This window comes from Ammodytes marinus (assembly GCF_949987685.1).
Source record: "Ammodytes marinus genome assembly, chromosome: 15".
NCBI classification, from domain to species: domain Eukaryota; kingdom Metazoa; phylum Chordata; class Actinopteri; order Uranoscopiformes; family Ammodytidae; genus Ammodytes; species Ammodytes marinus.
The window spans coordinates 7015584-7041397 of record NC_137219.1 but is presented as its reverse complement, the minus strand read 5'-3'; the positions used below and the strand labels follow the sequence as shown (position 1 = coordinate 7041397).

At 39.6% G+C, this 25814-nt stretch overlaps 1 protein-coding gene across 1 annotated transcript in view; it reads left to right on the top strand.

Annotated features, from left to right (window-relative positions):
• dtnbb (dystrobrevin, beta b) overlaps positions 1 to 25814 on the top strand; it is a gene marked incomplete at both ends in the record, with an annotated part of 35405 nt that overhangs the window by 3964 nt on the left and 5627 nt on the right. Inside the window, 11 exons of the mRNA XM_080042230.1 lie at positions 237 to 403; positions 2182 to 2306; positions 8234 to 8308; positions 14228 to 14318; positions 15983 to 16071; positions 16632 to 16745; positions 18419 to 18515; positions 19497 to 19517; positions 20940 to 21099; positions 21360 to 21449; positions 21703 to 21756. Of these exons, the coding sequence (XP_079898356.1) occupies positions 237 to 403; positions 2182 to 2306; positions 8234 to 8308; positions 14228 to 14318; positions 15983 to 16071; positions 16632 to 16745; positions 18419 to 18515; positions 19497 to 19517; positions 20940 to 21099; positions 21360 to 21449; positions 21703 to 21756 (1083 nt within the window). The remainder of the gene's footprint in view (positions 1 to 236; positions 404 to 2181; positions 2307 to 8233; positions 8309 to 14227; positions 14319 to 15982; positions 16072 to 16631; positions 16746 to 18418; positions 18516 to 19496; positions 19518 to 20939; positions 21100 to 21359; positions 21450 to 21702; positions 21757 to 25814) is intronic.

Below are 25814 nucleotides of genomic sequence, written 5' to 3'. Positions count from 1 at the left end.
ATTGGAGTATAAAGTGTAGAATAAAATAGATATAGGCTACTCAAGTTAATTACTTAATTTTTTAACTTGAGAGCAGTTCTTGAGTAAATTACTTAGTTCTAGGCTACGTCAGACAGACAAGGTTGAGAACTTGTACCTCAAAACTAAACTGTGTGCAGAGTTTTGTTGTTGTTAATAACTCTGTAAGTAAAGATGTCTCTAACATAAGATCCTGTCTGTTGTTTTCCAACCTTCAGTCTTCCATCCGGTTGAATGTTCATATTGCCGGAGCGAGAGCATGATGGGTTTCCGGTATCGGTGCCAACAGTGCCATGGCTACCAGCTCTGTCAGAGCTGCTTCTGGCGTGGCCATGCCAATGGTCCCCATAGCAACCAGCACCAGATGAAGGAGCACTCATCCTGGGTAAGGCAAAGCAGCCTTGATCCCTCTTAATTTTACACACATTTCACATTTTTACACCAATCAAAAAGTCAATATTTCTATGAGAGTGTGGAATGATTTTCCTGAATAGCAGACTACATTTCCTGTCCTCTCAAAGCACTGCAAGAGGAGTGTTATTGAGTTTTTACTCATTTTGGCAAATTAAATTGTATTGATTGAATATTCCGTGTTGTAGCATTCCCCCCAAAGCTCAATCATTATGTCTTGAATCGAAACAATGACAAGTCAGAGGCGCCAGATCCCAATATCAATTCCCATCCCTCTCTTTTTGCACTGAAAGAATGAGTGGTGATGAGGCCTCAGGACTTGAATAATATGCATTAAACAGAAAACACTGTCTCTAATATGAAGTAGAAAAACAACATTTATGATATTCATCACTAAGGTAAGGTGGATGAATGTGTTAGACAAATTGGTACAAGTTTGTACGACTGTGAAACACATATGTGGATGTAGTTCACAACATTTTATTTGGTTTCAAGCGCCAAAACGTTTTTTTTTATTGAATAAAAACCTGTTCTGTTTGGTTTCCCTATTTGGCACAATTGTCCATCTGCTACTATTCTGATTAGTTGGCAGTGTTACTGGTCATTTCCCAGGCTACTCAAACAGGAGAAAAGACCACTGCTGTCTGCTATTTAGTGCACAATGCTAACTCCTCTGTTGTGTGTCAGTGTCGTAAAGATGTATTAGTTTATTAGGTGCAGCGGTGTAATACAACTGTCATGCAATAAATCACCATTCATATCAATTAGGGAAGGCTAAATCACAGAAACACCAGTCAGTATAACAAAAAACAATTCAACAGCACCAAAAACTATATCTTCCAAAATGACCAGTTTCAACATACCATTACAGCCATTATTAAGAAAGGATGTATTGCAGGATCGATGTTTTAGACTGCATTTGTTAAAGCTAGTTGTACCTGATGAACTGGCAACTGAGCGTTATTTTTTCCTGCTATGACATTGGAGGTTGTTTGGCTTGTTATAATTTTATGTTTTTGTGTCGTTAACAACTTGGTTAAATGTGTTTGAATCTGGTATACCTTTTTTTAGTATTAGTATCTTTATTAGCATAACTATACCCAAACTTTTTATTTTTCATAATACCGGGTGTACATTAATGTTTTATGCTCCATTAAAACAGTTATGTTAAAACTTTTAAAACCTTTCAACAGTAAAACTTTCTTTGTTTATTTGCTGTTTTTATCCTTAATGATGGTGCATGCTACACTGATTATCCTGCCTGTAGGGGCTGCTATCCATTCTTACCTGAAGTAAATTCATTAGTTTGTGTTTTAGTTTCTGTATCATTGGGGTGTTAAATGAGAAAATTTATGAAGAGTTGTTTTCTTATTTTTCTTACAGATTAGAAGGCATGCCACATTTATGTAATTTAAAACTGAGATAATTGCCAGTTTACAATTTTTAAATACTCATAATAGTGTGAATATCCACAGTGAAATTATGAATAGGAAACTCATGTTATTCTGAAAGTTGTGGTATATCCAACTATTCCTGAAAAGCAGATACAAGTATATGCTGAATACGCTCAAACAGTCGCTGATCCACAATTTCGACACTGTAAACAAACGGTTGACCTAGTTATGTAAATCACCTCTGGAAGCAGCTTTAAAACAACAGTTTCTACTGTTCCAAAATGATGACAGCAGGGGATAGGCCACAACACACAGATACAGGTGACAGATACTTTGTTCTGTCCTGCCGTCTTCACAGAAGTCTCCGGCCAAAAAGCTGAGCCACGCCATCAGTAAATCACTCGGCTGTGTCCCCATCGGAGAGCCCCCGCACCCTGTGTTCCCAGAGCAGGCAGAGAGACCCCAGGAACACACCCACAATGTGTAAGTGCCTCTCCCAAAAGCATTTTCATACCACCATTTGTGTCATTCTTGTGCGGAAAACCCAATGGATAAGTTGATTAACGGGCCAGCAGGGCCTAGTGTGCTCATGATCTACAGTCTGTTCTTGTCATGTAACGGCCTCCATCTTTCCATTTCTCTGTCAGCACATGACTGATAGAGCGCCATCCTGCTCAGATGTGAAACCTTGTGATTATTTGCTAACGTGGAAATTGTGATCTACTGGGCAGGTTTCAGCCGTTAACAGCACAGTCCTCCTCATCAGTTTGTTGGCAATGAAATGGCGATGATGGTATAAATCTCAGGCTTTCAGGCTCCTTGGAAGTCATTACAGGAAAATGCATTATATTCTGCTGTCTTAAACCCTACACACTCATTTACACTTCAGTTGAAAGTGGAACCATTTCCATAATCAATTTCACCACAGATACATCCACAGTAGTCCATCACTGAGGTCACTTCATATTTTTCTTATCATTGTTACGCCAAAACCCTTGACACTATTGGTCTCTCCACTAAGACAAAGAAATCCAATATTTTTTCCTATTTCAAAAGTGATATATGATTTTGTTTGTTTGAGGCATTAATAGGATCACAGAAAAAAAATCTCCCAGCTTTCCCATTGGAGCTTTCAATATTTCTCAAGGCACATTTCATAACTAAAATTCTGCTTCATATTCCAGTCACGACCATACACCTAAACTGTCTTTATATGCCTGTTGCCACTGGCAAGTGTCTGTAAGTAATTGATTGTGAGCTACATCACAGGGGAGAAACTAGCACAGCGAGTGCCAAGAAAAATAGACACAACGACGATGATACATCAACATGATTTTTTGTTTTACTGTGCGACAGACACCATCATCTCTGAATCGGTCGTCAAATCCGTGCTCTGCCCTCTGGCAAAAGGATTTATCTGCATTGTGCCCAAATTTACAGTATGTATTTAAGATTAAGTACACATTTGCATATATTTGGAATTCAAAACAACACCGAGAATCAACTGTCGACCTGGATGTTTTCCTGCAAACTGTGAGATGAATGGATTGGATAAGCCTGCGCGGTATAGGCTGTGTAGCATGAAATAACATCACCAAAGTAGATTAATATTGATTAAAATAAAATGTGTGGCTAACCTACTTTAGATTATGTTCCCCCAGTGCCCCACAGCAGGCAGTAATCCGCCTTAAATTCTTTTTTTTTCTTTTTTACGAAGTAATGTTGATTATTTCAGACGATGAGGCCCCAGAAATATTGAGTTCTGTGCCTGTGAGGCTCTAGGTCATTTTGGGTTTTATCATGGAGTCTTTTTATTGTTGTTGTTTTCCTCTTCTTTTCTTTTCTTAAGCAGAATTTTGAATGCAGACATTTTGCTCATAAAGGAGGAGGCAAGTTGTAGTTCTAGTACTTCTAGTTAAAGGTCTGAATAATTCTTCCACCAATTTTTGTTCAACACACGTAGCAATGTTCCTATTTATGATATGAAAGTTTTAGGGGAGAGATTTTAGTACCCTCTTGTCGCTATGTTCTTCTTTAAGTCTTAAATGGACAAAGTGCTTTCTCATGCTCTCGCAGATGGCATTTCAATGTTGGTGACATTGTGTGTGTGTTCGATGACTTTTTGGATAATGGAAGTGTCATTTGACCCAGGGGACTTCTTTGTTTGTCCTTCCGTCTCCATTGTTTTGTCTGACGCAGGGAAGGTGTTAACCAAACGTTCCTGTCTTTTAAGATGCGAAAAATGCCTATTTTGGTTTTCCAGAAGCTTTTATGTTTTTATTTTTGTGTGATGATGAGGTAATGCCTCTCATCAACCATGCCATGAAAAGATGTTTTTTTTTCTCTTAAACCTGACAGCCTACATAACATGTATTCATCTGAGCTATTCTTGGGAAGGATTCGGATTTAATGCCTACCATATTTCACTGTGTATGTCTTCAAACTGGTTAACAGATGACATCATTTGAGATTAGGCCTATAACACTCGCTCAAGTGACTTAAAGTGGAAATATGCTTCACTTGGTGCCTAAACACAACTTAAGAGGTAGAGGCAGGTTGATTTAGTTACCTTCGGACTGCACCAGGCTAGCAGTTTCCCCCTGTTTCCAGTCTTTATGCTAAGCTAAGATATGGCTGCTGCTGTAGCTTCATATTTAACTGATTAATTTAAGAGTGGTATAGATCGTCTCATCTAACTCTTGACAAGAGAGCAAATGAGCATACTTCCCCCCAAAAATGCCTTGGGCCATAAGGAAGAACTTGCACTAATGTAATAATTCCCATTTGTTAACGGTTGATTTTAGAGAAATGATGGGTGAATGCTGTAATGTTCTGTCCTCCATTCCCACAGTTGATTTCCCTGCTAGCGACAGAAATCTTCCCTCAAATTGAGTCCCTCAGATAATAAGTCACAGGAAAACTGCCAGGCCTCCAATTTTTTACCCTGCATTGACTTCATTTTGTTGATGATGCACAACAAAGAGAGAGTAGTGCAGGTAGTTGCCAAACCTGATGAATGTTGTCTGTGAAAAGGTGTTATTTCATGTTGTGAACCAGGAGACATCCATCAGCATGGTCTCTAAGGTGTGTGTGTGTGTGTGTGTGTGTGTGTGTGTGTGTGTGTGTGTGTGTGTGTGTGTGTGTGTGTGTGTGTGTGTGTGTGTGTGTGTGTGTGTGTGTGTGTGTGTGTGTGTGTGTGTGTGTGTGTGTGTGTGTTTGAGGCTGCAGCGCCTGTGAGTGAGTAATAATGGCAGAATCAGGGTAGGGCGTCAGGCTTGATCAAAACTCCCAAATGGAACCGACATGAGTCTGCGAGCTGCCCAGTCCCTAGCACACCGTCTTCAGACCAAAACAGAAAAAAAGTAGCTTTTCTGATTCTCTTTTTTAAATATTTACTGGCATCTCAGAGCAAAGACAAGGCTAACAGTGAGCTGAGCTTTGCATTTTTCCCCTCCACTCAAACTGTCAGCTAGATTCTTGGGGATTTGTGTTGTGGAGAGAGGAGTTATAGTTTTGGGATCCACGGTCTGTCTCAGGAAGTTTAAATCTATGATACGGTTTCATAGCTTCAGACTTAGCACGGCTTCTGCCAGAAGACTTTAAGCACCGAAAAAACCGAAATCTCACCCATCCTTTGCATCAATGTGGGAAACGCTCTACAGTGTCAAATTCTCTACATAATCCCCAGAATCCCTCGTTTCTTTAAAAAATGCATCCCTCAGTTTTACATCTTTTTGTTGCCCCCTCCCCCCCCCACACACACACACACTCTGCTCTGGGTCAATGCAAATTCCATCAAAGTCATTCAAATGCAACAGAACGGGCATGTAATTCCCTTTTCTGTGAGCGTGATGATCCATTGGGGTTTTTATGGCCGATCGGTACTGACAGACTTTCCGGGGGGGAAATAGGATCACCTTTGCTAGCAGGAGACGTGATGGGATGCTTCACGTTTGCATGTTATTTTTAGCCGACTGCGTGGGGCCAATTGAAGGCAGCCATGCATCCATCGTTGTCGGACTTGAAGCTCCAGCGGACTTACAGTCCCCCCCCCCCTGCCAAATGCCAAGTACAAGGAAAGGGCGGCACATTGTCATTCACCGCACGCAGGTAGCACGGGGGCCACATGGCGCATTGCAGACTTTGATCTCATAGCGCCTAAATGTTGTGTCAATTCACTCCTGTTTGACCTCTGAGGCGCCAGCTAAATGATTGGATCGAACATCTCCTTAATTCACCTTTTCTTCTAGACTAGACAACGTGGGGCTGCAGACACTGATGTGACTGAGTCAGGATGCTTGTTAGAATTTGTCCAAATTCTTAAAAGGAAAATAAACTATTTAAATTATCATGCTTTTTATGTAAGAGGTAGCTCTTCTTTTTATTGTGTCTCACTGTTCCACATGAGTTATATTGGTGTATTTATAAAGGGCTGATGATTATTTATAGAAGGATGGCCGTGAGGACAATGACTTATGTAACTCTTTGAAAGTCAGAGGAAGAGTTTAGATATGTAGATGCAATTATAGTATAAACCGTAGCAGGCCGGCTTGTTTTGTTTCCTGAAGGGATGAGAGTAGATTTGTCCTTTTTGCTTTGAGCGAATGGCATTTCCCCATAATTTTTCAGCATGTATTCATATGTCAGAGAGGTGAAAACACAGTGTCAGAGGGGAGAGCTTCAGAGAGAAGGATGGGTGTGTGTGTGTGTGTGTGTGTGTGTGTGTGTGTGTGTGTGTGTGTGTCCGTGTGTCTATCACACACAGACACAGAGACACAGACAGAGAGAGAGACATGACAAACAGAGAGAGAGAGAGAGAGAGAGAGAGAGAGGGAGAGAAATCTACGTCGTCATGAAGTCATGTGACCGCCGAGTTTCCTTGGAGACAGCAGCAGTGTAGTACATTGAGATGCTCGTCTGCTCAGTTGAGGACAGATTAGGCATCTGGCAACCGCTGCCGTTGGATGTATTTTGCCAGACAGACAGGTGCTTTCTCTCCTCACAGAGGTAAGTGTGACACCTCCTGTCTCCACTTCTGTTTAGGGTGTTGTTTTTGTTGTTTAGTTCGTAATACAATGGACGTTAAATGAGAAGTAAACATTTCTCACACTGGCTGGGATTTTTTTTTTTACTAGTAGCACAGCACTGGTGAAGGAGAGTAGAAGGCAGCATGTGCAGTTTTCGAGTAGTGACAGTTGCTTTTTCCCTTTTCCTGTTCTTATCTTATTGATTGAAACATAAGAATTAGAGGAATAGTGTTTGTCCAATTGGCCAGAAAAATTAGGACTGATGAATTATTCATGTTGGACCCTCCACGGTCTTCCTTTGAATCTAGCCCACCCCTGAGGGAAATTCAAATGTATGAACTAATTAATAATTGGCATGTGTATTTTTTTAAAGAACATGCCAACTCCTATGAGCATCCTTGTTAATGCAGAGGATATGTAATTTGGTCCGTGAACAAATTAGGCAGCAAATGATTTGAACGCAACTACTGATCCGAAAATTATGCACTCTCTCTTTCTCCTACAGTATGTCTGTTTTGTGTCTGGTAGTGAAATTATTTACTGAATTGACAACTGTTAGCTGCTAAGGCACTTTGTGATGCAGTAGCTCTCGGTGCCTCATGCTGATAAGAGTATTCAGCACAATGTGGATATAAATAGTTTGATTTGGCCCAAAAATGCTGATAAGACAAATAAGCATAATAGGGCACAATGCTGTTCAGTGCCTTGGCCTTTTATGTGATAATGAGTACTTAAAATAAAATGGTTACAGTAGAATCAAGGCTGTGGGCTGAGGAAATCCAACTACAGAGGATAGAAACACTGGTGTTTTCTGTGCCCGGTTAAAGTGTGCAGCTGAGAGCACCTGGGATGTGCAGAGGGATATTTTGGTCTGTTAACGACATGCTGTGGTCCGGGGGTTTCGGGCTCTGATGAGCTGGCCAGGGCCACTGATTCAGCCACCAGATGGACCACATCGCTTTGTTTACTGTCACAAATTAATTCCCGCAATGTCACCTTTTCCTGGCTTTCCATTGACTTCTACTTCCATTAGAGTTATTTTTTCTGCTGTTGTTGCTCTCGCTCATGTAAATTAGGTTCAAGCTAATAGCCCTTAAAAAAAACATTTAAATGGCTCTTTCAGAGAAAAACGGCAATTATTTCGCTACAAATTTGAGTTAACTTGACTATAACATGTCGTCTATTTTTTTTCAGTACTTTTTAATGATCCCCCCTGCCTCCCCTTTTGCCCTCTTTTGTACAGTGGGATTAGATTGAAGTCAGAATTGCTGATTCATGATTACTAATAAAATGCAAATGCACTCTGTCTACTCAATTCCCTGGTGACAGGCACCACAGGCCTCTGCAGTGTAGCATTTAAAGACTTTTAATCTTGTCTTTTAGTCAGCCGAAAGCAGTGGCCAACAACATGAACGACACAATGCTCTTGTCCTCTGGGGCACCCACTCCCACAAAAAGGTAAGCAGTGCACCCCCAGGCACAATGTCTCTTTGAAGATAGTATTTTGATAACTTAAAATCGGCCTTATTTGTGTGATAATACACCAAGAATGTTTCATTCTAATATGACAAAATTAAACTTTTTAAGGTTCACACACACAAAATAAGTTGTTTTTATCGCAGAGGATTCTCTCTTATGTGTGAAAGTAGCATGGCAAACTCCCCTCCAGATGTTATTTGTTCCCTCATACTTGACAGACATATTTTCGCATCCGAGCAGCTTGGCCCTTGTGTGTGTATTTTGAGAGGAACATTTGATACGCTGTCATGAAGAATATGTGAGCACTCCCACTGAAATGGCTGATTTGACAAAATAGATTATGATGGAATTGGAGCTAAGCACAGAGCAGGCCAGGGCCCCCGTGACAGCTAGCCTAATTGTCCTCACATTTCTGCCTTCCTCTCACTTAAAGGCCACCCCTATTATTGTTCAGTTTCGGCGAAGCATCGTGGTGATGAATACGGTAATGGAGAGCACTCTGAAGCAGCTTTAATGTATCCGCACTCGGTCCTACAGGTCCTAAAGTAACTCTCTCTGCATCATCTTTCAAGCAATTTGTGTTTTGCGAGATAGAACTGCTCAGGGAATCCCACAGCACATTAGAAAAGAAAGAGACATTACTGTCTGGCGTACAGGAGGTGTGTGTTTCAGCCCGGTATCAGATCAGGTGTTTGACTTTGATAGAGTATTCAGTAAGATCTTGAATGTAGTCTGTGGCATTTCTTTTGGGCTTAAACAGTACTATACGAAGGTCCCAGGCAGCTGAAGGGCAGTTCAAAGTGCACACTGCAAAACATTTCCAGAACATCAAGGCAGAACCTTAAAAATTTGTATTTTCCCAACTTCTCTTTAGACAAGACTAATTATCTATCCTTGCTGGAAGATCTCCCAACCGAGGTTAGAAAAATTAGATGCCGACAGTCAATAATAGATTAGGTTTCCCGCGCCGATGGACATTGTGTGTAGTGCAGTACTGCCTTCCGATCGGTAGGTCGAGGTGGAGGTCAGCGAAAGACATTGCGTGCTGCAGGGCAAGACAACGTTTTCTCCAGATTCTGTATCACTGTGGCAGTAATGAAGAAAGAAATAGGCCTGATAACTTTTGTTCTTGACATTTTGCTCTGTGAGTCGGAGCTCCTTTGGGAAGATGTCATATGATGCACCGAGGATGCTGTTGTTGCCTTGAAGCAGGGAGTGGGGGGGGGGCATAAAAAAACTACAAAGCTGCCATAGTTAGAGCAGAAATTGCGCATTAAACAAATGGGACAAAAGAGTTTGTGTTGAGAGTCAGCGTGGAAAGCGGTAGATAAGGTGTTCACTGAGGAGGAAAGGAGGAGCAGCCTTCACTTTTTGGTTAGCAAGGCTGCTTCCTACCAGCCTCTAACTGTGTCATATTTAGTCAGTAAATATTCATATATTGTTAATTTACCCGGAACTGGCCTGCCTGCTTCCACAGACATTAGGGAGTCAAAGATGCTACTGCTGAATAATGCAACGGCTCCTCGTGGCATTGCCTCAATTCAACAGCCTCGGACTGAGAAGCATGATGCACCAGTGCTGTCCTTGGTTTGTTTATCCTTTCAGATTTCACTGAGAGAAAATAATATATATGTATAAAAAGACATTTAAGACTGTGTATCAGGGCAGCGTTTGAAATATTTGCGTATGTGTTTGCCTCCATCACAGTCGTTTCTCTCTCTCTGATGCTGCCTCTTGCTCTGCTGACATGGCATCTGCTCCCTCCCACCTTGCTCCTGCGCAGACAATCGCTCACCACTAGCTGCCGGTCCTCCAAGGGCGAACGGCAATTTATTACCTGTTAGTCATGCAGAACCAAGGTGGCAGAAGATAAAAGAAAAAAAGAAAGAAAAAAAGGAAAACGGTGTCTTGAGCTTAATGAGTTTTAATTCAAAGTTAAGTGAGAATTGACCAAATGGGAGACCGAGAGGAAACACAGCTGAGGTGAGCACTTTGGGATTCTTTCAGAAGGTGTCGTTATTTAAGACTTGGAATATTTTTTAATTATGTGATGTGTGCTTCATAGAATTTAGATTAAGGGGAAGTAGACAAATACATTAATAACGACTTGTGTCTGCTACCAGCTACTAATTTGTTATTGACCCATTTTTTAAGTAAACATATTTAAACAGCTTATAAATGCTAATTAAGGAAACTTAAAACAAGGGGTTCATATTGGCGTTAACTAGATATTGAAAAGTTCCTAAGGGGCCACTCACACTCATGGACATATAAAGAAATGGACACCGTACTGAAAAATGGCGCCCATTCATTCCTATGAAAGCTGCTCAGGCGCAGAGAAGCAACAAGGAAGCTGCCATATTGCTTTCATGTAAGCCCTGGCACGCCCAAGTGTATGACGTGCCGCTCCCTCCTCCTCCCTCGAAAACAAACTGAAAGCCGTTAAAAGCCGTTGGGCTAATAAAACGCTTTATGTGGCGTTTTGAAATGAAAAAAATTCAGTTTTAATAGTATATGGTCTCAAGATAAGTTTGAGCCTATGATTGATATCCAGAAAAATTTTGCGGCAACACAATCTTGTTCGCCGCTTGTATTGTGTGGACGGGGAAATCTGCCTTAGGGCTACCATGAAAATAAGCTCCCATTCACAGCATGCAGTACCAATGGGTTGGCCACTAGTCCATGCTGGCTGCTCGGAGAAGGCAGCATCCTGGGGGCCTGCTCACACTAGGGCCGCGGCCCCGTGCCCGAGCTCATTTGCATACTAAAGTCTAGAACGTTTGGCTAGTGTGACCACGCCATCCGTATTCCAGCACGGAACAGCCCCTTGGCCACGGCACACTTGGGAGAGGTGTGCCATGGCCAAAGTACAGATGCTAATGAGATGACACGCGCACAAGGAAGCGCACAAGCAAGCGCACAAGCAAGCGCACAAGCAAGCGCACAGGCGGCGTTCCTGACGTGAATTTATTAAGGATGCATTGTCCGTTAAGGTCCGCTGCCATTGTCCATTAAGTCGGCACCAGAATTGCCCACCACTTGGACTGTAGCTACATAAAATGTGTGAGAATTAACGTGTGTGTAGGCCTAGGTGTGGGCTAATAAAAGAGGGAGAGAGCTAAATAGGTGAGCGCAGAAAGCGAAGCAAAACGGTTTTCGTGTTTACTCACGTTCGTCAGATGATTTTTTTCTTTTTCCTCCCGTCAGCTGTCATAATACTGTCTTTACGCATGGCGGTGGAGACGAACACAAAACAACACACAACGGGACTCCGCGGCCTGGTGATAAGGAAACAGTAGCCTACAGTAAGGTTTAACAAGAAACTTTATAAAGACACTTAAAAAAACGATCTCTGCCCATACAAAAAGTTCTGACTTGGATTACTTGATGGAGTGATAGATGTGTATAAAACCATTCGGTACGTATGGTCTGATGACGGGCCGTTATATTAATAATAAACAGTGTGCTGCACAAATATGAGACTGTCCATCGCGACCTATTACGTCAAGGCTACATTGAAAAAAAAAAACAATAGATTAAGGATTCTCGTTGCTCTAATTTGGAAGTGGAATATTTGATGCAAATTTGGCCGGATGAAAATATTCACAAACAGTCGTATAGCCTACAAGTAGACTGCGCTCCGAATCCTAAACGCGCACGGTGACGTAGGCAAGGTGCAATCGTGCCCAGGCCACGAGCAGTGTGACCACGGGCCAGCGGGGGGAGTGGGGAGGGGGGAATCGTGCTGAATCTTCCTGCAGCACGGAACAGGCAAACGGCCCTAGTTTGAGTGGGCCCTTAGTTAATTAAGATTTATTTCTTAGTAGTTTCACCTTGTTTGGGCACATTGAAAGTTAGGAAGGCGGGGGTATGACATCGTAGGCTGGAAATGAACCGGCAACGTAGTGAATATATGGCATGTGCAGTTACAACTTGGCTACCAAGGCACTAAAGATAGCAGTACATTTATCATACATTTAGTTCACAAAGCTTTAAAATGGTTATGAGCTCAAGAGCTGTATTCAATTAATTTCATTTTAAAAGGTGTGTTAGTGTGTGAATCCAGTGCTGTTAGTGCGTACATATGTTAGGGACTATCTGCCAATTCAGAGTCCTGATTCCACACCAGTGCTCTCCAAATCAATTTTCTCCTCCTGAATTTTCCTGCTTCTGGAGCTCATTGACATAATTTTTATTCATGTTAATATGGTGCCAGGGATTGCTGTGCCACTAAAACATGAATCAGCAGCACTACGTCAAGACTGAATGAATGTAACTTATAGCAAAAACACTCAATTTGTCCAGGATTTAATGTGGATCTGTCACATCGTGGGCTGATGTAATTATTGGTTAAGTTACAAGATAGAGAGGATAAAAAGTTAAAAACGCAGAGAATGACATTTACCAGAAAAACAACAACTGTTAAATGCATCCAAAATCAAAATAGAGTACAGAAAAACTGGAGCATAAAAATATAATAATATTGTGAGATGATTATCCCTTTATGTCAATTAAAAAGTCCATCCAACATTGATTAATGGTAATTATCAAATTAGAATTTAGAAATGAACAAATTAGATAGTATGTATTAGTATGTATCAAATTCGGAAAAAAATACTGTTGACAATGTCCAGTCCTAACACACATGCTATCAACCATAGAGGCTGCAGGGCCAATCAGGAACGAGAAGCTAATCTGGTTCTCTGGCCTGTGAAAGGTATAGTGTCATGGGGCAAATAAGAACACCAACCAAAAAAAAGGCCAATGATGTCTGAGATATTGTGGGTGGTATAATCTTCAAATGTGTAAAAGATGAAAGTAGCTGGGAAAGATGCCAGTTCGGGAAGGGCTTGAAGGCAGTTTGTGTATCTTTGTCCAAAGCCTGGCGCAAATCAGTCAGGTGGTGCCAGGAAAACCTAAACCTTCATTACCAATAGCCTGAGGATCCAGACACCCTGTTCAGCTCCAGAAGACCTTCTGGCGGGGTCACTACATTTCTTTAGCATTACTTTAAAGAAACCTCCAACTGTGTCTATTGTCCGGCAGCTAAAGGACTAGGCTGTACATTATTTAGAAAATGTCCCATTGAAGACACATTTTTTGAGTTAGGTGAAAGTATCTTGAAACAAGCCGAATGATCCACAGAGTATTTTCAGATATCATCGCTGGGGCTTAGAAAAAAAATTGCCGTGAAACAAGCGAGGTAGGAGCTGGAGCTGCTAAAATTATCTCATCCCGCTGGCGGCAGATTTTAAAAATCTGCTATAGGAAGATAAGATTTTTATACCAATGTCTATTAAAGGGATGTTTTCGTGTTTGCCTTGGGCCTGGGTAGTCAAAAAAACAAAGCAAAAAAAAACTGAAGGGACTGTGATTGTTGAAGCGGCAGGTGTGAACACCAGATTGGGTTTAATGGTCTTAATCATCGCTAAACTCCAGTCAGAGTTAGATTGCACCAAGCATCTCTCCTTCACTCTTCATTGCAGACTGCATATGTCACTTCATCTGCCCGCACCATATGCCACCACCATGATCATTTAAATTCTTGTGTCTTATTCGACTTTTACTGTCAGTGAGGAAGTGGAACCGAACAGGCCACTGGCACGGTTACAAATGCATTTGAAATTCTGCATTTTCTTATATTCATCTCAGTGCATTGTTATGACCAATTAGCTCGGACTGTTCTTAAACACACTGGAGTCAATGCCAAGTGTCATACTGTAGAAGAAGGTCGCCTGAATTATAAAGTTCTCTGTTAAATGCAAATTGTTTTACATAACTACTTTGACTTTACAAAAACCCTTATATAAGATATTTTCACATTAGTGTCAATGTTGCTGTATGTATGTATGTATGTGTGTGTGTGTGATGTAATTCTCTTTCTATAATTTTGGACAGTGTCTTGGAGAGTCCCAGTCGACTAGATGAAGAGCACCGCCTCATCGCTCGCTACGCTGCCCGCTTGGCAGCCGAGGCGGGCAACTCCGCAGTAAGTGTCTCTCAGGCCGACCCGTGGTGGGCCGCTGTCAACTTGCAGTTCACATTTAATGCTTTGACAGGATATCGTTAGGCAATTCGTTGTGGCTGCAGAACTTAAATGGTTGAAGCTGCAGTGGAAAAAACCTACTTGCATATACAGTAAAAGTCAGTCTGTCTGAGACTGTTACACTCATAAATGAGTGTTATTTCTAAGTGAAGTTCTCTTAAAACATGATGAAATGAGAAACACTTGTCATCTGCTTTAAAGTTGTAATTCAGTAACACTTTACAATAAGGGAACATTAACTAACTGTTACTTAATGCTTGGTTCATGCTTAATCAGCATCAACAAAGCAATAACTCATCGTTAATAACTGCTTAGTTAATGTTTAATATGCATTAACGATAAGCATTAACTAACAAGTATGCTTAACTAAGCATAGTTAATGCTTAACCAATCATTGACTAACCATAATAACTAAGCATTAACAGGTACTTAAAACTTAATTAACAGTTAAAGTGGCTCCGAGGAACTTTAATGGCTGGCGGCCCATTTGGACAAAAGCGGTAGTATATTTATGACGCCAGCTGTCGTAAAGCGGTTTTCTAGCGCGTGCAGTCCGGTGTGAGTGTCAAATGATAAGGAAGCAATATAGTGCATGTCCGTGTTGAAAGTGTGAGGGCACGGAATCTTTTCGGCTCTGTGAGAGTGGTTTGGTTAGTGACACTGCATCAACTTAATGCCAGTCAGTGCCACACACACCTGATTGCAATGAGTTGATGCAGTGTCACTAACCACTCTCACGGAGCTGACAGATTCCGTGCCCTCACAGAAAGTGAATGAACGAGAGACGGCAGTATGGATCACGATGAGGTAATGTGTTTATGATGTTGTAAATAATGACTATTTCAGATGAATAATGGTCATCTGATGATGAAGCAAAGTAAACTTTGTTTTAGTACCGTTCATTCACTTAGGAGTAAACACTGCAGGACTAGTTCACTCCCGTTAAATTGTGAACACGTTGCTTGGCAACACCTTCCTCCCGCCCGTCTATCACTCTCCCTTTTAGCTTTTAGTTGTTCTTCATTGAATTTTTTCTTTGATGGTTCTGCCCCATTATCTGCCATTTTGACGACAAATTCTGTCTCAAACAAGGCTCCCTTTTCCTTACCTGGAGGGATAGGTTACTCAAATCGCGTTGCTGCGCTACACTGAAATCTGCGACCAATACGAATATGTGACCATAGAGCCTACATGCGCAAGCCGAAAATCGGACTGGGTGTGCGACCAGATCAAAGGCATTAATAAAAACTATATAAAAACTGCTTTCTTTGCACTGTTGGCTGTTAAAGGTCATTTTAATTATCAGAGGAAAAATTTGGCTGTTTTAAAGATATTTAAAAGTTCCTCGTGGCCACTTTAACCTGTAATTCTTAAGATTTTTAAGCCTGGGTGATTTGGCAACATCTATGGTCAATGTGGTACCAGCAAGTCTGGTTTAGTACTACAATAAAAACACACAGACAATCTAATTAAGAGCAGCTTGTGTGTCTATTGGCTGTCCAGCCAAAGCAAAGTTGTTTTTTAAAGAAGTCAGTCAAAAATGTTGTGTTTGACCATTGCTCTCCCACCGTTGTTAATGCCATTCTCTGATCTATTTTGTTTTTCAGCAACAATGTCCTCCAACAGACTTGAGTTTTAACTTCGATGCGAATAAGCAACAGAGACAGCTGATTGCAGAGCTGGAGAACAAAAACAGGTATATTCTATCATTTAAACAACAGTCATTCATTGGCAACAATCCAGTGCAACTAGAGTATTATTAGTTGAATTAACTCAACTACTGTACTCTAATATACTAATGTATTTTTACTTGAGTATTACTTTTTATGCCACTCTAACATTGTAGTCTACTGTTCTCTGAAAATATTGCTATTTTTACTTCATGACATTAATCTGACAACTATGAATACTAATCACCTTGCAGATTCAGATTGTACATGCAATACATATGATAATCAACCTAGCATAAAATATTTAAAGGAATAGTTTGACATTTTGAAAAGATTGACTTATTGGCCTTCTTGCAGAGGATTAGATAAGAATATTGATAACTCTCTTGTATCTGACCAGTGTGACTTCAGCACATCGGCAAGCAGTTTGTTAACTTAGCTTAGCTTAGTTTAGCGTAAAGACTGGAATTGGGAAAGTATATGAGTATTGTGACATAGTGCTGTATTACTAGTTAAAGTTGATTAAAGAATTTCAGCGATCCTTCCACTACTGCTGTTTATTAACTGACTGAACAACTTTTTTCAGGGAGATCCTGCAGGAGATCCAGCGGCTGCGTTTGGAGCATGAGCAGGCGTCTCAGCCGACCCCAGAGAAAGCCCAGCAGAACCCCACACTTCTGACTGAACTGCGGCTCCTCAGGTATTGTCCCTGCCCAACCATGACACCTCATATAACAGCATCATCTCCCCAATAACAACAACAGGGCCAGGAGTCATATTTTAAGAAAATCGAGTAGTAAAACTACTTTGAGCTGTTGTATTTATGTAGGCTTGACTCATCCTTCAAGGAGAAATAATGTCTTGCTAATGCAGGAGGTTGATTTTGAATTAACTTCACCGGCAGCAGCAGCAGCGTGGGCATTCGTCATGCTGGCAGGATGCTGAAACACTCCAGTTCAGTTCTTGGAAGAGACTCAGCCTAAAAGGACGGGCTGCAACACTTAATTCCCAGAATTACTACTTGTTTGTCAGGTCCGGCCTTAATACCAACCAACAGTGAGGTTTATAGCCAACAGCTGGGACAAAGATATTACAATTTAATTGTTCATAAATTATAGGCCACCCTTCAGTGCCCTTTAATTAAATAAAGTTATGGCATAACTATACTCAGTTTCATACCCCACACAGTCACTCTTCTGCATGTTAAATGATTTTTGTATACCAGAATAAATCATTATATTAATTTTTTCTTTAAAAATCATAGCAAATAAACTGAAAATGTATTGGTTTGTATCATAGGAAGATGCACTTATTCCACCTTTCAATTCTCCCAGTTGTATACAAACTTATATAGAAGTATGTTTCACCTCACAGAGCCTATTTTCATCCAGGTTTTAGACCTGGATATTCTCAAGTAGTGCTCTGTGTTTGAAGCCCGGCTACATTCAGCCCGGGGGATACATAACAGAGCCGAGGTGTTAACAGTCTGCAGATGTTTGTGTGTTTTTCATAGGATGACTCCAAACAGATGCGTAATTGCTTCAGTTCTTTGAGGCTTTAAGAAAAATGCAGTTACACCTTGTGAACACCAGAGGGTGATAATAATGAATTACATCAAAGAGACAGCCAGATATTTACTGTGACCCTTTCAACAGGGACTTAAAACTTACAGTATATTCATCTGGGGCCAGGTTGTTTTTTATTCAACAATGGAATTAAACTTTTTTACATACTCAGACTATCCCTATTATCCCCATCATACTTGTTGTACTGCTCTGAATGTTAACAGTGAGTGATGCTGCTGAGGTTGTATTCCTGGAGCAGCTTTCTCTTTGCAGAAGAGATCAGTAAAAGGGATACATAATTGTACAGCTCTCTTAAAACTGTCAGCTCAGGATCCAGAGAATATAACAGACGGCATACATATCTAATATCATCAACACACAGTTTCCATGTGTCTGTAGCTGAACATTGAAATATTAGACCTTTAATATATAAAAGTAACCCCCTCACAAACTATTCTGTTCAGATATCTGGGAGATCCACAAGAAATACTATGCCCAAAGTTGAAGTTCATGTGTCCAAGAACTATATGGTATACTGGTATTTCTTGGGGGAGTATTTTTTTGGATTGTTTTGATTTCTTTGATTGTTTAGCATTGTTTTTGTTTTATTTATCTATTTAATTTTTTGATATATTGTTATCTAATATTAAAATGTTTTTTGGTTGTGGTTTTCAGACTGGCCTGTACAGGTTTCTGCTGCACACACACATGTACTTATATGTTTTATCACTATGTTTTTTATATTGTTTGTATGTAAAGTTAAACTAAACTATACTAAACTAAACTAAATGATTTCCTTGTGCTGCAGACACAGGAAGGATGAGTTGGAGAGGCGCATGTCGGCCCTGCAGGAGAGTAGGCGGGAGCTGATGGTGCAGCTAGAGGGACTCATGAGGCTGCTAAAGGTAAGACCAGGCAGCACCTGTTACTAAAAGATTAAAGTGTGATAAAAGGGGCCTCTAGATCAGTATTGTAGATATCCCATGATGGATACCCATTGTCCCAAATCAGCTGTTCTTCACAGGCATTTCTTAGGCAATCTTAGTTAACATAATTATGTTTGTTTTTTTCCAGATGAAAGATGGCATGTTTGATTCTTTAAAACTTTGCAGTGATTTTTAGATTTTGTTAAAGGTGCTCCAAACTTTCATTTTGTTTTAAATCTTTGGACAAAAACAGTAGTGTTTTTACTACACCTGCTGTTGTTCCTGGGTGAGCGTACCCATTACGAAGGCATTAAGAAAAACTATATAAAAATAGCATTCTTTGCACTGATGGTCTCGTTTGCTGTTACTTGTAATTTATGATCATCAGAGGAAAAATTAGACTGTTTCAGAAATATTTAAAAGTTCCTCATAGCTATTTTAAGGTGCCTTGTGATGCATGCAGATATCTAGGGGTGACCCCGAAAAGTCCACTATTCTATGATTTGATCGAAGGGAGCCTGATTCGATTCACAGTCGAATAGTCGCAAAATGTGGTGATGAAACAAGGATTATTCTATTCCTGCTATAAGGGGGTGCTGAATGTCTGATTGTACATGGAATTGCTTGGTTTCTCCCAATAAATCCTCGCCTATTGGTGTAAATATCAGCCTATTATACTGTTATTAAAAAATTGGGGAAATGGAAGCCGATGTCGCAAATGAGAATATGGATCAATGAGCAGAAAAAAATAAACATGAATCGAATAGTTGACTGTAGTAAGATTTGACCAATAAATAAAGTTCAACTATATATATATATATGTATCAAATATGATTCTTAGTCGGGGACACCCCTATAGAAATCCCTTTCGTCTTCATCCTCTTTTTCTTCCGCTACTTTAATTCTGTTGCTCTCACTCTTCTTGCTCTCTCTCACTGCTTACCCTTTGCTGGCTGATAGGATGAGGAGCAGAAGCAGGCTGTAAGTTGCCCTTAATTCAGTTCACATAGCTTAATACAAAATGGCTCTAGACTCAGCACTTAGTTCAATGCTACTATGCTCCCCTCATCAATTGATGATTGAAGGTTTCTTATAATAGATTTTAAGAGGAAAAAAAGGATCAAGATAACAGGAGTCCACTATCTAACTGGTTTACACTGATATATTCTCATATCACCACTTCCCTTGCTAGCACCACTAGAGGCAAAACTATAGACAAAATCTTTACAGTCAGTTTCCTCAGGACTAAAACAAGTTGAGAGAACTGTATTTTCTGATTGCCCAAATGTCCTGGACCTGTTCCTTTCATCGGCACTAACAACCTCCCTTCTAATGTGACTGCAGTCTGGCCGGCCATCTGCTGCCTGGCACCGAGCCATAGACCTGGGCCTGGACCAGTCCCACAGACACACACACACACGGATCCTTTTTCTCAGTGAGATGTATCACTCGTCCAAAGCAAAAGGCCCCCAAGTTGCTCGCCCACACATGGCTCTCATTCCCCCCATGCAGTAAAGGTGCACTATAGAGAAGCAGAGTATAGCCAACAGCCAGTATAGGATTTCCAGAAGGTTTCCCATTCCCTGTTTTTTGTTTGTTCTCCCTGTAAGGATTAAGTTCTTATTGGTCACATCTGTGTCTGTGTTTTAATAAAAGTCATCTTTACAAGCAAAAAGGCCATCTCCTTCAAAAGCTGCAAGCTGTGATTGCATCAAGGCATCTTCCATTGAAGCGAACTTGTTCCAGAATTGGCTTTAATGGACGTAGAGATTGTTGAATTTTAGTTTGTTTTTTTCTGTCTCTGAGAATCCCAGATATACTACTTTCTATACGAAAGAGAATCTAGTATGTCATTAAAATAACAAAATATGTTATTAGTTGAGTCAATATATCTCAGTAAATTTGGTCAGCTAATCTGTTTGCGTCTTCATTATTTTTGTGATATAGTGTTTATCATTCGCCAAACCCATAACCCATCACCAATTTCCCCAAATTGTTGTGAGAATTCTTGAAATGTGAAGGTGAAAATAGGCATATTGTCTGATTTATTGCGGGGAAAAAACTGTGGAAAGGAATGTTTGGACATTTTGGGAAATATATTTATTTTGCCATGTTTTAGATGAGAAGATCAACCCCACTCTTATGTCTGTACGATAAAGTCAAGATAAAAAAATATGCATATTAAAGCTCACTCATTTTAATGTTATGATACAGAAGAGTAAAAAACACAAGTTTTTGTTGTACACATGATGGGTTTCAATCTTTCTCCCAAAACATCCAACCATTCTTTACATCCTTTTCAAGACTAACCGAGGTAAAACAACCCTGTAGTGTGTGCTGACAGATCAAACAGGATAATACCAATGAATTATTTAACTTTTGCACGTGTTTTCTATGTTGCAGTCCCAGTCTGGAGGCTCCCCTCATTCCTCCCCGAGTCACGGTGCCGGCTGCTCCATGCCCATGCCCATACGCTCCACCTCGGCTGGCTCCACCCCGACACACACACCCCAGGACTGCCTGGCAGGTGTGGGAGGGGATGTGCTTGAGGCCTTTGCTCAGGGTGAGTGTGCACCAACACCTCAAACATTATAGGGCTTTTATTATAAAACTCATTCACAATCGAGAACACACTGAGACAGACATATGTTTGAAAAGTTATTTAACAATCTAAACTTTTAAATCATACTTCCAACAATAATGCAGTGATTCTACCACCAGGATATGCACTTTATTTTATTTTGCCGGTCCATACTTTCACATGGTTTCAACGCAAGGCCACATGTGTTTTTAATAAGATTGCAAAATGTCTCTGTTTCCTAGGTGTACCTAGAAATCTTCGAAATGATCTATTAGTTGCTGCTGACTCAATTACAAACACCATGTCATCACTGGTGAAAGAGCTCCACTCAGGTTGGTCAATAACACATGTTTCTGTCTGTTTTATCATCTGGATTATGTTTAAAACAAATTTGTTTCCTGAGTTTCCTGAGTCACTTTGAGTTATTTCTAACATTTCATTGCTGATTTTTCTGCAATAGATATCTTTATATGCATGCTCATCCTTCTCACACTTGGTTTTAACACATTTCCTTTTATATGTTTTGAGTTTTGATATAGTCACCAAATACATTGTCACTGATTTTTCAAGTTTTATTTTTTAAAGTTGATGATCAGGCAGAGGATGAGGAGACACACATGAGGAACGGTGGGGACAGAGGTAAGTCTAACTACATGTGTCTTTCCTTTTTTGCAGCTGAAGCAGTATGAATTACAAAAAGTAGTAGTAAATTCATTATTTATTAAATTAATTTAATTAAATAATATTATATAATGCATAAATTATAAAGTATGGAATACTAGAATAGCCATGGTTGAATTTCATTTTCTCTTAATCAAAAGTCATTACTTACTTACTTATTTGTTATTTCAAGATATCAAAATAATTTTCTCATGATTATTCATTAACTATCTTGTTATTTTGAGACAATAAGCTCCTTTTCCCCAAAATAAAACTACCACAGATTGTTTTCTCTAGATAATGAAATAAATAACTTGGTTTAAAAACAAAACAATTACCCATTAACCAACATATTTTTATGTCGAGATAATTAACCCGTCATCATGAGAAAACAACAAAGTAGTAGTAGTAGTAGTAGTTGTTTGGATCTTTATAGTGGTCTTTTTTTTAAATTACATATGCAGTCTAAATTTGCTCTTCTGTGTGTGTGTGTGTGTGTGTGTGTGTGTGTGTGTGTGTGTGTGTGTGTGTGTGTGTGTGTGTGTGTGTGTGTGTGTGTGTGTGTGTTGTGTGTGTGTGTGTTGCTGTTTGTGTATCCAGGCACATTGAGAGTTCAGAAGCATTAAGGAGAAGAGAACACAATTCCACCCTGCAAGGACATACAGTCAACCTATGGGAAGAATCAGTAACAACAACAACAAAGACAAACCCTGGCATTAGCACGTAGAGTAATGCATGCTGTTATCTAACAGGATTTCACTATGTGAAAAAAATAACATTTCTTCACACCTTGCAGGTAGCAAGATGTATCTAATTAGCGAGTGTGTATGTTGTCCTGTAAACAAAACCTGCTGTAATTACCCAATGATTTCTCCCATGACTGCTAAGGAATGGCTTGCTGTGCTTCCCCTCCCACTGTTCCATCGCAGCAGATCATTCTGTATATAAAATACTGTAAAACACACTGGACCGTCCCAACGTGAAGATGACCTCATGTCACTTCATGTTCCCTGTCATTGCTTTTGTATGATTAGCGCTAGTGTTTTTATTTTATTTATTTATTTTTTATAAGTTTTGCATGAAGTTGCACTCGTGTCTGGATTTAGGTACTATACCACGCTATGCCAGCTCTTTGTGGGTTTATGATTACAGCTGGGGTGTCAGAAGAGTCCTGCCTCAGAATTCACGCTGAGTGTGTTTACTAGCGCATCCATGTTCTGAAGCTAGCATGTAAACACACTCACTGAGTCACACAATGTACTGCTGCTATTGTGCTCTCAGCGAGCAACCTTTGCAAATAAGAGGGCTGTGCGATTAGTAGAAAAAACCAAGGGGCTGCTACAAACGCAATGAGACAAGTCTTGTTGTTTCCTACCCCATTGAAAACTTAACTGAACACGCGTGACTAGCTGGTAGCCTCTGTATTTATTTATTTCAAGTGTAGGGAAACACCTCAGGATGTTTAAATATTAGGCTAATGAACTTGGCACTGAGTTTTAGTTGTGCATTACAAAATGAACACAGTAAGTAAGGATATAAGGTCGTAGTAAAAAAGTAGAAAAATGCTTTTATTTCACTTTATTTAGTTCGTAAAGGGATATTTAAAATGTTTATGTGCAATGACGGTAGGTGCTCAGGGACTGCAGAGCTGTAGTTGAAATATGGTGGTATGGTCCAACTGCTTGAAGTCATTGACCACAGACTGAGAGATTAGAAAAGGAGGGTTTCATTCAAAAATATACATCCATTGTTAATCACAAATTTGTCCTTCACCTTTCTTGTGAACCTTGTTGTGAGATTTTGTCAGTTTACTCTCATTTCAACAGTCATTTTGTCTAATTTTGGAATGAAACTCTACATCTAAATTTGTTGAAGAAAACAACAGCAAGTGATTAAGTGCTGGGTAAAGAATGTGCATCAGTAGAAGAAGGAGAGAAGCTTTTTATGAAGTGCTATATGGTGAAGCATGTTGTTGGATATAGTTTGTCTGTGTGTGAATTTGTGTCTTTCGTGGGGGGAGAAAAAGCGAAGCAATGTGTCTTTTACAGAGGTAACTGTCAACCAGAGAGGATGTTTTATTTTGATTCAGACAGAGGTCAGGTCTAAAGTTACCTTTACACTTTTTTGTCTTCTGGTACAAAGTGTAACTTTGTCCTTTGGGGGCAGCCATTCATCTCAAATAAGCAATGTTTGCTTTTTTAGGAAATATATGAGATAAAGTTATGGGAGTAGTTTAAGAAGAATATTTTCAGTTCTCTTAGGATCTTGTGGGTGAAAAAATCTAAATCGATAATAGATGATCTCAAACTTTTAGTTTTTTTGAGATTTGTACAGTAAGCCTATCCTACAAGCTATAAGTATAAGGTTTTAACAACCTGTTATACTGTGTAAAGAAAAATGAGGGACAAAAAGAGGCTCCTCGTTCTAAATGTTATGTTTTCATTCAGTTCTCTGTTCTGCTCTGTGTTAGCATCATTGTCATTATTCTGGTTTATAGTATTAGTGGAGTGTAGTTAATGTGATGAGTTTGTCATAAAGCAGATACACGTGCACACTCAAACTTGCATCATCACACAACTAGACATTCATATGAAAAAGGTATAAAAAATTGAAAATGCCGTAATTTATATTTCTGTAGTAACTGCTGTCAAAACGTTAACTTTATTCAGCAGGTTAAAAAAAAAGTCCAGAAATTATTACAATGAAGAGGCAAACATTTAAACCGTCTTCCCGATCATTATGGCAACGCTTTTGATAGGTTTGTGTTTTTTGTTCTTTCAGTTTGTGCCTGTAGCTGTCCTGTAAAAGTGCTGTACAAAGCGACCATTCAGCAAATAAGACGATCTCTCAGCCTTCATGTCGGAGTTTTTAGTCTGTGATTTTGTAGAGATTTGATTTATTTATTAAATGTGTTTTTTGGGGGAAACTGACGCTCAGCCTTTACATTTGTGCCAAAACATTGTGTGTCATACAGATCCCAGGTATGTATCAAAGTATATCTGCATTAGTATGTTGTTTCTTGCCCATAGTTTATTCACAGAATGCCTGGAGATGTTCACAGTTAATATTTTTCCACTGCTGGAAAATCTTACATTTAGTTAGAAAACACATTCCAAAACTACAGATAGACTGTCACTGATGTCATTTTAGCCAATGTGGAGGCAATACTATACTATACCCTGTCAGACCAAACTCTGGGTGAAATAAATTAAACACAGACGGTCATTCAGAGGTGGATATGTTGTGATCTTTTTATCATTTGCAGAGAGACTGTGTGCAAAGAGGACAAACCTCGACGACAATGCTCCCCTGATGTTATTTATCTATGTATGTCTGTGTTCTGTAGGGTTATGCTTCTGGTACACAATTGTTTCTCATGTTGATTTCTTAAAAACATAGTTTTATGTCACAAAGCCACTGTCTTTTGTAAATAAATCAAATGTGAGATATATTAAAAGGATTTAAAATAGGACTTTTCACGGGTCATGTCATGATTGTAAGTGTGTGTGTTTTCAGAATAATCATCAAAAAAGGTTCCAGACACAAATATCATTAATTAGTGTTTGAGAGTAGATAAGTACATTTCAAAGTTAAAATAAACTTCACTTCAACCAGTTGCAACATTACATTGCTGCTTGCAGATAAATGCATCATTAATTATTCAATAATATATTAATAATATAAAAAAACATTCTTCTTCGTGAGGACTTTAACTTGCAAATTTATATTTGCTTATACATTTTTTTAAATATATTTTTTTACCAAAGTACAAATTTAAACCAGTAATTTTACTTTTAATTAAATATTTTTAACATAGTGCCATTTTTACTTAATGTCTGAATTTAATTCTTTCACATGTCATTGAGTTTGGACAAACATGGGAAATAACATGGAAGGGGCTTTTATTGCATCTCTATCTGATGTTGGGGAAAAATGCAGCACATTTTTGTGATATGGACTTATCTCACTTCTTTGTTGATTTCGATGTGGTAGTATATCTAAGTTAAAATATCTGACTTTTCTCTTGTTTCTCTTTC